Source organism: Miscanthus floridulus, chromosome 8 (assembly GCF_019320115.1).
Source record: "Miscanthus floridulus cultivar M001 chromosome 8, ASM1932011v1, whole genome shotgun sequence".
NCBI lineage: Eukaryota > Viridiplantae > Streptophyta > Magnoliopsida > Poales > Poaceae > Miscanthus > Miscanthus floridulus.
The window spans coordinates 43,731,810-43,745,710 of NC_089587.1; the positions used below are offsets into that span (position 1 = coordinate 43,731,810).

The 13,901-nt window shown below is 40.0% G+C and overlaps 1 protein-coding gene across 1 annotated transcript; it reads left to right on the forward strand.

The window, feature by feature from the left end:
- The first annotated feature begins 7,957 nt into the window (after positions 1 to 7,957).
- LOC136471802 (uncharacterized) lies at positions 7,958 to 12,533 on the forward strand. The gene is made up of 11 exons (XM_066469549.1): positions 7,958 to 8,147; positions 8,993 to 9,115; positions 9,207 to 9,492; positions 9,975 to 10,093; positions 10,219 to 10,351; positions 10,430 to 10,506; positions 10,597 to 10,794; positions 10,877 to 11,066; positions 11,383 to 11,576; positions 11,669 to 11,760; positions 11,846 to 12,533. Exons 1-11 carry the CDS (start codon positions 8,037 to 8,039, stop codon positions 11,952 to 11,954), a joined length of 1,632 nt encoding a protein of 543 aa, XP_066325646.1. The 5' UTR covers positions 7,958 to 8,036; the 3' UTR covers positions 11,955 to 12,533.
- Positions 12,534 to 13,901: the final 1,368 nt, after the last annotated feature.

Consider the following 13,901-nt stretch of genomic DNA (forward strand, 5'->3'; position numbering starts at 1 on the left):
GATGATTTGCATATATGTTTGGATAAACAAAAGTTAAATTAGTTCATCAAAATCATGCCTCGCTCGTCCTCGCTGGAGCACGCGCCATTCTCGTCCCCGGTGGCTTACGTGATCTTAGAATTAATTTTTCCATGAAATGAAAAACTTAGAAAATTGTTAGAAAATTGTAGAAAATCCGTACTAGTTGAACTTGCGGACCGTGTTCATGTCGGCGAGCATGTTCTCTGCCGAGCGGTAACGGACGTCAAGGAGGAGCTTTGATTCTACGAGGGAGAGCGGCAACGGTCGTGAAAGACCGTGTTCCCTTTCTCGTAGAATCAGAGCTCTTCCTTGGCCAAGTACGGTGCCGTCCGGTGGAGAAATGCTCGTCGAGATGATCACGTAAGCAAGGTCAATTAGTACGGATGGTTATTTATTGAAACATGTTTTTGAGCTATAATTTGATGGATATTTGAAAATATGAAATTTACACTAGTTTGCAAAAATAAGTATAGAAAGTAGATGACAACTGTTACTGGATCCTCGGCCTCTCGTTCGGTTGCGAAACGACTGAGGCCAGAACTCCCTCTCATTATCTGCGGCAAGTGTAAGCAGAAGATTGTGATGGAGTACCGAGTCAAGAGACAGGGACCCAACAAGGGTCGTGTTTTCTACAAGTGCCCGGATCGCGATGTGAGTTTCTTACGCATTTTATAATTATGGCTAATTGACCTGCTTTTCTTGAATATTTTTGACTAAATATTTTTTGGCTTTAATTTCAGTGGGAGGGCAATGGATGCGATGGTTGGTACTGGGAGGAAGATTATGCTACATACGTGCAGAATTTGGGTGCGCTTGAGGTAGCGGATGCTGCTGATGAGGCAGTGAGCCAGCAGGAGAAGCTTATTGATATTCAACAGAAGAATGATTTGTCTGTTTTAGTTGCGTACGATCACAAAATAATTATGTTACTGAAGTGCATTGTAGTTTTAGTTTGTTTAGTGATAGTTGGGATTGCTTACGTTGTAGCCAGGCTTAGTTAATTAATCAACCGTGTGTGTGTCATTTATGTTGTGTAATAAAATACTTAATTATGTTCAAGGTTTTCATAATTTGTCGTGTAATACAGATTATGTCACGCCATTGGATGTACAATGCCGATCGTCGCTCCCAAGACTTTATAGAGGGCTTGCACTATTTCTTAGGTGTGGCCGAGGCAAATAAGCGGGATGGTTTCATATGCTGTCCATGTGCCCTATGTAAGAATTTAAAGGAATATTCAAGCTCAATGAGTCTTCATTCACATTTGCTTAAGTCAGGTTTCATGTCAAACTATATATGTTGGACTAAGCATGGAGAAAGCGGGGTCATGATGGAAGAAGGTGAAGGAGAAGATTTAGACATTGATGACATTATTGCTCAGTATGGTGCCTTTGATGATACTACAATGGGGGGAGATGAAGAAGAGGTAGCGGTAGAAGATGATCTCGGTGATGCTCTTGGCGATGCCATTCGTGATGCACAACAAGAATGGGAAAGTGAAAAAGAGAAAGTTAAGTTGGAGCGCATGCTTGAGGATCATAGGAAGTTGCTATACCCGATGGCCGAAGAGGGGCAAAAAAAGCTGGGTACAACACTGGAATTGCTACAGTGGAAGGCAAAGAATGGTGTATCCGATAAGGCATTTGGGAATTTATTAAACCTCATAAAGAAGATGCTTCCGAAGCCAAATGAATTGCCCACCACTACGTACGAAGCAAAAAAGGTTGTCTGCCCTTTGGGATTAAAAATCCAGAAGATACATGCATGTCCTAATGACTGTATCCTCTACCATGGCAATGAATACGAGAATTTGGATGAATGCCCGGTATGTAAAGCATCGCGGTATAAGATCAGGCGCGATGATCCTGGTGACGTCGAGGGTGAACAACGTCCTAGAAAGAAAATCCCTGCCAAGGTTATGTGGTATGCTCCTATAATACCACGCTTAAAACGTTTGTTCAGAAATAAAGACCACGCAAAGTTGTTGCGGTGGTATAAAGAAGACCGTAAGGTAGACAATATGCTGAGACACCCAGCTGATGGGTCCCAGTGGAGAGCGATAGATAGAGAATTTTCAGAGTTTGCAAATGAGGTTAGAAACTTAAGGTTCGCCTTAAGTACAGATGGTATGAATCCTTTTGGACAGCAGAGCACTAGTCATAGCACTTGGCCAGTTACTCTATGTATCTACAACCTTCCTCCATGGTTATGCATGAAGCGGAAGTTCATTATGATGCCGATCCTCATCCAAGGTCCGAGGCAACCTGGAAACGATATTGATGTATATCTGAAGCCATTAGTTGAAGAACTTCTAGTTTTATGGAACAAACTAGGTGTACGTGTCTGGGATGAGTACAAACAAGAACACTTTGACCTACGAGCAATGTTGTTCGTAACCATCAATGATTGGCCTGCTTTAAGTAATCTTTCAGGTCAGACAAACAAAGGATATAATGCATGCACACATTGTTTTGATGACCTTGACAGTATATATTTGAAAAGATGTCGAAAGGTCGTGTACCTTGGCCATCGTCGATTCCTTCCTTTGAACCACCAAGTAAGAAAGAAAGGGAAGCATTTTAAAGGTAAGCCAGACCACCGGAAGAAGCCTCATAACCGAACCGGGGAAGATGTACTCGCAATGGTCAAGGATGTGAAAGTAGTATTTGGAAAGGGACAAGGCAGTGAATCTGTTCCCAAAGATGCTAATGGACATGCACCCATGTGGAAGAAGAAGTCCATCTTTTGGGAGCTACCCTATTGGCAAGTCCTACACCGGCCCCATCGCCTCCACAACGATCTCCAACTCCTACACCGGCCCCACCGCCTCCACAACGATCTCCAACGTCTCCACGCCGGTCTCCACCAACACTGGCCTCATCGCCTCCACGCCGATCTCCAACACCGCCTCCACCCCCTCCACAGCGACGCACTACAAAGACGTCTAAGGTCCCGGCGGCAAAGAAGACCCCAAGAAAAAGAGTTATTTCTCAAGAAATACTTCCTGAAAAGACTGATGAGCAAATAGCAGCTGAAGAAGACAAAAAAGTAAAAGATTTTTTTATAGATATCAAAAACAAGAGTCAAGCAAAGCTTAAGGAGAAGCCGTACTTTTACATACCACGAGATGTGCTGAGGCAGAAGGTCGATGCTCACAAGAAAAAGATGATTGAACTTCGTAAGCCTTCGCCACTATCAGACTATGACCGCTCCCTCGTGAAGTCACATGATGCAGATAAGAAAAGGAAAAGAGCATCAGGGAAGGATGTCCCACAGCTCGGACAACAGAAGCAACCAATGCAAAATCTTGTTGTTGCTAATGAATATGGTTCCAACATAGAAGTCTATCGACCAGACAACTCTGGAGAAGTGTCGGTTCAAGCCCTTAATGCTTTTTTTAAAGATACTGGTTTAACCTTGGATCAATTGACGGGCAAAGCTCCAATCCAGAACCTGGAAGTTGATACCTGGAAGACTTATAAATATGGCAAAAGTCTATACAACCCTGCGGCTCTGAATGAATTGGGTACGCAAATGTACTTGCTCAACAAGTGGTACATGCAGGCGTGTGGCAGGGGTGAGCAGTGGATCTTTGTCAGATTTAGAGACCATCATTACTTCCGTGGCGATGACATCTTACATATTAGTTTCGAAGAATTGCATCAACTATTCCACTTGGACGCTCTGGACAAATCAATCATGAGCTCCTTTTGTTTGTAAGTGATTCTTACTTTTATTTAATAAACTCACTTCCATGCGTACGTGTATATAATTATCCTCACATGTAACTTATATTTATATATAGATTCCAGATGTCAGAGCTCCAAAGAATACAAGACACCAGTGTTGGCTTCATTGATCCTTATATCGTATTCAAAACCGATATTATTGTCAAGGACTACTGGGTATCTGAAGCACAGACGAATATCATGAAGTTCTTCGTGAAGCAGCACGACAAGACAACAATACTTTTCCCGTACAACTTTGAGTAAGTGTTAATAATAATGTAGTCTACACATTTTATGTAATATCAATACAACTTATATGCATGTACGTGTGTGTATAAACCAATGCAGTTTTCACTGGATACTCATTGTCATTGAGTTAAACTCAAGTCGGTTACTAATCTTTGACTCGTTGAGAAAAGAACGGGCACTATACCAAGATATGATAGACATTATCCAGGGGTAATTTCGATCTCTCGCGCACAACTATTATTGAATAGACTTTGCCATAATTTATTAACGATCGTACATTATTGGTCGCACAGGGTTTGGAAAGAGTTTATTCGGCAACATCGCAAGGATTGCAAGGCACCACTTAATGTAGTTGAAATACCAGTAAGTTGTACTATATACACTTCCCCACGTGTTTAATTACTATATCGTACTTCAATTTACGTGTGAGATGATGAGAATAATCTTCTTCTCGTACAGTGGTGTTTGCGGCAGGAACCAGGTAATAACTTGTGTGGATACTACGTTTGTGAATTTATCACTGCGCACATAAGAAGAACTCCTGAAGATGTCCTCAGAGTACGTATATATCAATTTTTATTTATTTTTAAATGAATATATATACATATATGTGTATTAATACTTTTCCTTTTATTTCAAATGCAAGACTGAATGGTTGAAACGAAGGGTCATGCAAAAAGACCATCTGAAAGCAGTTCAAGAGTCAATAGCAGGATATCTTCTAGAAAAAGTGCTAAATCCCAACGGCGAGTTCTACTTTGATCTTAAGGAATAAATGATGTAAATTAAATGTTTATTGATATCGTTATTTTCGAGAACAAGATTATGAAAGTGTTGTATATATACATATATATATATATATCTATAATATATATAGTTTCATACTTTATTCGAATATAATAATGCTCAAGATGAGAATTAGATGTAATTATATGCATGCGTGTATTTATATTAGCAACGTAGAATACGTACATAAAAACATATTATATATTAAACAAATACGTGTAACTGAACTGAAAACAAATTAAACAAAAAAAAAAGAAAAAGAAAAGGAACCTTTAGTCCCGGTTGGGGTTACCAACCGGGACTAAAGGGTGAACCATTAGTCCCGGTTGGTAACCCCAACCGGGACTAAAGGGTGCGCCAGGTTCGCTCGGCTGGAGGGCCTTTAGTCCCGGTTGGTGTTACCAACCGGGACTAAAGGTCCCTCTTTAATCCCGGCTCGATGACCCGGGACTGAAGGTTCCACCTTTAGTCCCGGGATCGTTGTCCCGGCGCGGTAACCGGGACTAAAGGCTGTTACCGCCCGGGACAACAGGTCCATTCTGTAGTAGTGTTAGGGTTTCATCAATTCACAAAAACCAAACTAGAACTTTCAACTAGCTTCTTTACTGTGAGCCTAAGTCCATGAAGGAGCCGCCTCATTTCTATGGAACCCACCTTCAAAGGAAAAAATGCACTTTTGTCTCCCATCTCTCTCTTATCGTTGTGGCTCCTACCACAGAGAGGAAGCCGTTATTGCTAGTAGCGATTGTACGTCAAATCTTTGTGGGTCAAGTTTAAGGACCAGGGTGGTTACTATGCACAAAGAACTTATACGTGGTGGACACATAGGGACTCAATAAAAAGTTAGTGGACAACATATATAGGGTGAGAAGAGAGGTTGGGAGAATAGGAGCTAGTCTACTAGTGCAATGGGGGTGAAACGGGTACCAAGAGGATGAAGGGTTAGGATTCAATTTAGCTTCTCTCCTTTTACCATGACAACTTTGTATGCAAAATTGTGATCCCTTTCCGGAGTTTAAGTTTGAATGGCCGCCGATGTATAGTAGAGAATAAAAAGAAGCTGCATGCATCTAACGTCTATTACCAGTTGGTACAAAGTCATGGTAAGCACAAAGGAGTAGTTGAATTTAGTGACCCTTATTCTGCCCATTCCTTATACTCATGTGTTATTGGGATATTGGGATATTTATTATTAGTGGACTTGAACCCTGGTACTTTTCGCAATATCATCTTATATTGATTTCTAATTTTATAAATAAATTTCGATACAAAAAGAATATTGTGACCAAAGAGACTTGTAATTAAAAATCAACCAGATCCGGTTCAGTACTATGCTGTTGAAATCATGGAGATATGATGGCATACCTTGAGATCAAAGAAATGGCATATATAACTGACGATCGGTTGACAAGTCAAATAATTCCAGTGACAACTAGCATGCATGATTTATCCAACCTACTCCCTCTATTTCAAATTATAAGTCGTTTTGATTTTTTTTTTATACATCTATTTTGTTATGCATCTAAATAACAAAATAGATATACCAACAAAGTCAAAGCGACTTATAATTTAGAACAGACGAAGTACATAAGTTGAATCTTAAACTTCTCAGTACCGCTTGTTGACTTGGCTCACGAAAGGTACTGCTGGTCTGGTGACGCTTCTGATAAATTGGAATTTGAAGAGAAAGTATCAAGAGGAATAGAGCGTGTTATAAGTTGAAGTCAACTCCACCTTTCGGTACGTGTTACTCAGTTTGTCTTCCTGGCTCTTGCCTCAGCGAGGTGGGACGTGAGTATTTTTTTTTTAATTCTTGTTTAAATGTTATTTTAAAATAACCCTATCATTTTTTATTTTTATTTCTGACCTTTTTGCACGTCATGAAAAAATCACGTTGTCGCACCACATGCATTGCCGCCACGCTTGACAACGATTTTCACGTGGAGAATTATTATTAAAGTTTTTCTACCATTGAACTGGCTCTTGGTGTGTTGTCTGGGAGAAACAACAGCTCCCTAACTAGTACTTACACATCCCAAAATAAGTGATGTTTTAGGTTTGTCCTAAGTTAAACAATTTCAAGTTTGACCGGTCTTCATGAGACCTTAAGAATACTCATGTGATACTGTTGTGTTTGGTTTGGAAACAAGCCAAGAAGGGACAGGTCCATCCTAGTTTTCTGACATGGAATGATCCATGTTTCTATATGGTTGTGGGGACCAAATCATTCCAGTTTTCAGTTTTGTGTTTGTTAAGAGAAATCAGAAGAAACTTGACAAATGCCAAATTTTGATCCGTCGGTCACCGTTAGTGTGCCTACCAGTTGTCTGTTTTGCTATCTTCTTCCCAATGGAGATCCTGAGCACATTTGGTTCCATTCAGATCACCCTTGTCCACAATCACCATGTTGCCCAGCCGCCATGGATCACCATCATCACGGACGCCCTCACCAATGATGCGCGCCATGCAGGTCCGCAGACGCCCTCGTCTGTCCTGCCGCCGCATGTGCTTCATCCCCTTTGTCCCCCACACCCCCCACCGCCCCCACCCCCCCAACTTGATTTGCTGCTACCATGGCCATGGCCCATGGCCACCACCCCTGCCTATGCTTCATCCACCTGTCGCGCGTTGCACAACCCTCACCTGACGCTGGCACCTAGCTGCGTGGAGAAGCTGAGAGGGATGAGGAAACGAAAGACACGACTTTCAAAAAAATTATCGAAAACATTTTAGCATCTATAGTACTAAATAAATATACTCAAAATATTTTTTTTCATAGTGGATTTAATAAAACTATTGATATTATAGTGAACGGAGCATAACTCGGCTGATTAGGTTTCTCGTGTTGAAACCTATCTAGCCAGTTTCAAGATTTAAGCCCTCAATTTAACGTGGCCGTGTGGGCGATTATACTTTTCTGAATTTAGACGTGGTAGTTGTCTAACAGTAAGATTCTCATAGTTCATCTATATTTTTTTTGAACAGAGACAGTATTTATTTGTATCATTTATCCCTGCCCTGTACAAAGTTACTATCACTTTTTATTAGTATAAGTGTTTTCATGGGCAGGGTATATCTTCAGCCCTTCGCAGAAGCTTCATGTGATTCTCACATAATGGGGGCCCAATTGCAACGCAGGGTTTAGGGCTGCCATTCGCACTAGCCCATGGCTTCTCACTGGATTCATTTCCGCCCAAAACACAAACTTTCGCCGTCCCGGGGCGAAGCGGCGGCGTCCGGATACGGGATACCATGGCGGCGGCGGCGGGCGCGGCGAAGCTGGGAGCGGAAGGTGATGCGGTGGCGGTGGAGGTTCGCCTGCCGCCTCTGTCGGAGGCGGATCCCCTTCACGCAGAGAAGAAGGTACGGCGCTGGCGTTAGAAAGAAGCTCGGCTCTTTTCGTAGGGTCAACCCATATGAGAAGCCTAATCGATTGTAGTATTCCACTTGGTTATGTGGAGGTTGGTCAAGGCGCGGATAGTTCAAGTTTAGTTACTGGATTGGAAAACTGAGCTTTTTTTGTAGGGAAACAGCTAAAATGATCAGAATTTGCTTGTGGTTAAGGGAGGGAGGGAGGGAGACTAAAGGAGATGAACTTGCTGGGAATTTCTTACTCACTTTTACTTGAAGTAGACAATTGCTGGATTTTATTTTCATTTTGCAGGAGTACAAGTGTACAACCTAGTCGATGAGCGATATTGTTAATTTAAATCTTTATTGTTTGAGCTGATGTAAGGAGTGTTTATTCCTGTTTCTTCTAAAAATTAAGGATCTTCCATTTCTTATAGAGCAAAGTTTTGCATTCCTTAAGCGAGTTCTGATATGATAGATGGCTGTTGCTGGCCCTGAAGAGAACTTGTCCAGCAGAAAAGGTGTCTGCTACCGTTATCTGTGTGTCGTTTTTTTCTGACACGGTAAAGATTGTTGTTCTTTGGTTTCTATCAACTTTGTAGTGAAAGCCTACCGCAGTATCAATTTTTGAGTGATTTTTTGTGATGCTGGGTTAATAAAAAGATTTTACCAGTATTGTTTGTCATGTGGATTTCCTTTATTTTGTGTTGTGGTTGAACAGTTTCATACCAGATGTTGAGTTGGAATAAACTGACAATTGTGTTTTCTTTGTAGTCATACAATTTTGCTAGTCTTATTTTTCTGTGGAGAATTACAAAAATTTCCAGTAAGTTCCTTTTGTTTCTTCTTAAATGCAGAGGATACTGGAAAATAGGAACCTATCTTGTGAAATTCAGATTCCTGTTACATGTTCTGCTGCCGATGCCCTCAAATTACTGGATCAGATTATTGAAGCTGCTAGGGTAGTGTACATGGATGAGGTATTCCATGCTGTGTCACTCATTATTGATTGGTTCTTGATTTTATTCACCTCTACATTCTAACGAGATGATCTCTGTGAATTTTCTGCAGCTAGAGCTTTATTTTGCAGGAGATGATGTCGGTCCATTCTCTGCAAGGAATGAACTTGAATCTCTAAATCTTTTGTTCAAAATATTGAAAAAATTGCAACTCACTTCCAATGCAGCTGCCAAGAAAGTACTACAGATTCTACAGGATGAGATAGTTGTGAAGCTCAGATCTGTTGGAAAGTCAGATGATGCTCGGATGGTTGTTCAAACACAGAACCATGATGCTGAAGATTCTCTTCTGAAATGGGGAGAGCATCTTGGTGTTAAATCTAAATTGCAGATAGCTTGTAAGTCCCCATAGAACTTGCTGATAAATTATGAGTGCTTTGAGCACATTGCAATGCCATCCATTGAAAATTGAGAGCTTTTCCTACATTCTTTGTTAGAGTATGCACGTAAAGAAAATCTTGATGTTACAATCATTTGGTGTTCATTAGGTTTTTATCTTTTTACACTTAATTGTGTTTGCAAATCAACAATGTCTATTTGAGTTTTTATGTTCATCCTATTATAATAAATGTGCTGACAATCTTTATGTTAATGTACTTTAACCAGAAGATAGATGAGAGAGTGGAATAGATGACGAGTCAGTAGATGTCATTCAATGATCTAGTGAGAAGTTTGTTTACTCTTTGCTGAATAATAGGACCCTTAGCTATTCTACTAAATGTCTTATCGAACTTAATTTCACTAAAATTGATCATTGGATCTTCATGGAAACTTATTTGTATCAGCATACATATCATTTATCTGATTTCAGAAGGTTTAGTTTTTCAGGGAGCTGGAAGAGGAATGGTAGCTTCTGAAAGTATAGGTGTGGGGGGTATTGCTCTTGAAATTCCAGAGTCCCTCATCATATCTGATGAACTTCTTTGCCAATCTGAAGTGGTATGTTCTCCTTTGGTAATCTAATTCCCTGTGTTTCTTAAGCACCGAAATACTTTCAGTACTGACTGACTCAAAATGTGGGTTTCTGATTTGTCTATAAATAAATCTTTCTATATTGTTTGCAGTTTCTTGCATTAAAAGGTTCCAATAATATCACTTCTGAGACTATGTTATTGTTGTGGAGCATGAGAGAGCAGTATAATCTAGCTTCAAAGTTTAAACCATACTTTGATACACTCCCAGCAAATTTTAATACAGGTACAAGAATTTTATTGTATTTTGTAAGAGAAGTCCGTAATCTAGTTCAAATAATAATTTCACCAAATGCCCTTCCAGGCTTGAGTTTTGGAATCAACGCCCTTGCTGCATTAGAAGGAACCCTTCTTTTTGATGAGATAATGCAAGCTAAGCAGGTAATACCATTGTGGTTTGTGATATTGTTCTTTTAATTCTGTAAATCACTGCTGAATTGGTACAAAGCAGTAATTGGTTCTTTATTGCAGCACTTGCGCCAGCAGTATGATGAATTATTTCCCTTACTATGCACAAATTTTCCTGAGATATTCCGGAAGGATGTGTGCACATGGGATAATTTTCTGTGGGCATGTGAACTATGGTATTCCAACAGTATGATGATTGTTCTAAGTAGTGGGAAATTATCAACTTGCTTGGTTCCTGTTGCTGGACTTCTGAATCACTCGGTTTGTAGTTCTGTCCCTGGAAGTTTTCTTTTATTAGTCTTCAGATTTGTTTCTCATGTTCTCTTTTTCATATTTTCTCAAGGTGTCCCCTCATATTTTGAACTATGGTCGAGTAGATGAAGCTACAAAATCATTGAAGTTTCCTTTGTCTCGACCCTGTGATGAAGGGGAACAGTGCTTTCTCAGTTATGGGAAACATCCAGGGTCACATCTCGTTACATTCTATGGTTTCCTACCAAGAGGAGATAACCCTTATGATGTTATACCTTTAGGTAATCTGTTACGGTAGTTGTATTCCTAGCTGCATGTAGATCTGCAAGTAGAGAGGTTACTTCTGCTGTCTTTCCAATGAAATGTTGGTTGGCCTAGATCTCAAATGCCTAATTTACCTGTTACAATAGTTAAGTCTGGCTATCTTGATTTCTGTCCAACCAGCATAGCCATTTCAATTGCTTAGGGACTAGGCACAGTTTCCATGAATAGCAGGCTCCCCGTTTGTGATCAATAGATTTTGTGCATCCTTTATTTCTCTATGCAAGAAAGTAAAATATAGATAAAATCATATTACAGATGCATGATTATGTGCAGATCTTGACACATCTGCGGATGATGAGGATGGCACAGCTCAGTCTGTGACTACAAGCCAAACCACTCATATGGTTCGTGGGACATGGCTGTCCAGATCTAGAGGGTTTCCCACGTATGGTCTGCCTCAGCCCTTGCTGTCCCATCTCCGTGCTGCTCTAGGTTGTAGTATAGACGAATCCACTACGGAGGCTGATGTAAGGATGCTGTGATGTTTTCATGAATGATGTGCGGGCCACGTCATTTGATCGATGTTCATCTAAATCCCATCTTTTCATTGTACTTTCAGATAAAGGAAAACGACAAGGTGGTGCTGGAAACAATCCTGTCCATATTTAATCCCATGCTTGAAGTATTGCCTGAGCAAGATGATTCCAACCGGTGCTGCTTCGTGCTCAAACCCATTTTGTGCTGATGCCATACACCAGCATCACTTACCCACTCTAGTTCATCTGTTTCCCTGCAGGGAGGGCGCCAGTTGGGATGTGAAGCTATCATTGGACTACAAAGATCTGCAGAGAAAGATAATATCGTCCATTATCACTTCCTGTACCTCAGCCTTGGAAATTTTTTAACTCCTGCTAGATGGAATCATGGATGGAAGTGCCTCACTAATTGAATTGCAAGAACACACGCACTGGGGCCCTGTTGGAATGCCTCTGCTGACGTGTAGATTGCGAAGCTGTTGCACATGGGTTATCTGCACCAACTGCAATTTGTGACCATCTCTACTAACTGAAGTTGCTCGTCATGAGTTGCTTCATCCGAGGAATGCGGAGTCATGGGGTTGTGCTTCCGTGGCTTGTGATGATTTAAGTCGCACCTGATTGTTACCGCATAGTAGCATTTGGTGAAAGAAGCTACGTTTGAACTAGTTCATTGGGAACCGAACTTGCTTTTGGATTTTTGGTGAACGAAAGCTACTTTTGAACTAATTTCAGCGCAATGTGGTTGTGGTCCATGTGCTAAAATCGCTAAGCAGGGCTATAATGTGTGTTGAAACACTTTGTATATTCGACAATACATATTGGCCAGCACCGCTAGTACTGCTAACGGCCGGTGCCCGCTCTAGTTATAAGAGCGTCTCAACCAGATTGAGGATATCCAATTCTCTATGCAGCTTAAGGGAATTGAGAAAACAGACTTTTGGAGTATAGGGAAATTGTGCTCTAGTTCTAGTAGATTGAGGGAGAAAAGAGGATTGAGAAAAAAAAACCTGCTTGCTCCCCTCTATTTGAGGGATTTTTTTGAGAAAAAAATATAGAAAAAGGGGATCTGCTCAGTTTTTTTTTCACCCCGTTCCTATATGATAGTTTTTAATTTAAGGAAAGAGAATTGTTTTTAAGGAAAGAGAATTGTTCTTCTCAATCTAGTGAAGTTGACCATCAGTCTTTCTAAAATTTACTTTTTCTGTATCTTTGTACCCTTGAACAATTTTTCTGTATCGTGCACTCTAGAGAGTTATTTTCGCTCACCATCTTTGACTAGCGAGATATCTGGAATAGAGGATCTATATTTGAAGTTTCAATTAAAGAGTCAGTTGTAGGGTTTTTTTTTTCTCATCAAAATATTTATTTCTATAAATTACAAAGGATATAAAGAGTCTCGAAGTTACTCTAAGTCCTATGTGTGACATCAGTCTCAACCAGAGCTTTCTTAAAAGATTAAAAGATTGCTTCCCTAGTGATCTTGTTTTTACATATTGTCTAAACTAACGTGGTCCGTAAAACAAAGATAAGTGATTTGATGAAGTGTAAGTAAACGTTCATTAAATATTGAGATGTGTGTAAGAAAACTTCGCATATCTGTGAGACAAGTATTTATTGTTAGCCAACGTCATTATTCGTAAGGTAACGTGGGTAGTAACTACTCCATAATAGCATTCAAAATTTGTCCTCAAATATAATGCATTCTAGAGGACAAAAATCAATTTTACATTTAATACTTTCCATTTATCAACCAATCACCATTAATCACGTTGATAATAGTATCTGGTTAGGAATTAAAATGAGGGTACATGCGTCTTTTATGTTCTCTCTTAATTTGTCTTAAAATTTCTAGAACGCACTATATTACAGGACAGAGGGAGTAGGTCATCTAGGTGTGTATTTTGGTTGGTGACCACTGTCCGGAATAAACAGTATACCCTATATAATATATGAACGAGTCCAGGACATCTTAATTTTATTTATCAGTTGAATTCACTCTGGTGTGTACAGTGATCATCTCGCTCTCAGTTTATAGATAAGAAGGCATGTTATAAGAAACTGGACCAAAACTCATAGGAGTATTTAATTTGCACTCCATCAGTTCTAAATTGTAAGTCCTAGTTTTTTAATATAAATATAGTTTTTGCTAGCACCTAGATATATATTTTGTCTAGACATAGGTATGTCATAAAACCACAATGGCTTTCAATTTAGAACGGATGGAGTAATTGTTTTGTGAGTTGTGACCACACATTGAGCTTCACCCATATCACAAATGTTAGGAGACATGTCTCAATGGAATTAACATCATCA

Bases quoted from the DNA above. Each gene is read 5' to 3' on its own strand.
- LOC136471802 (XM_066469549.1), top strand. From the start codon at position 8,037: ATGGCGGCGGCGGCGGGCGCGGCGAAGCTGGGAGCGGAAGGTGATGCG. The intron at 10,094-10,218 runs GTATGTTCTCCT...TATTGTTTGCAG, and splicing joins TTCTTTGCCAATCTGAAGTG to TTTCTTGCATTAAAAGGTTC. The intron at 10,352-10,429 runs GTACAAGAATTT...ATGCCCTTCCAG, and splicing joins CCCAGCAAATTTTAATACAG to GCTTGAGTTTTGGAATCAAC.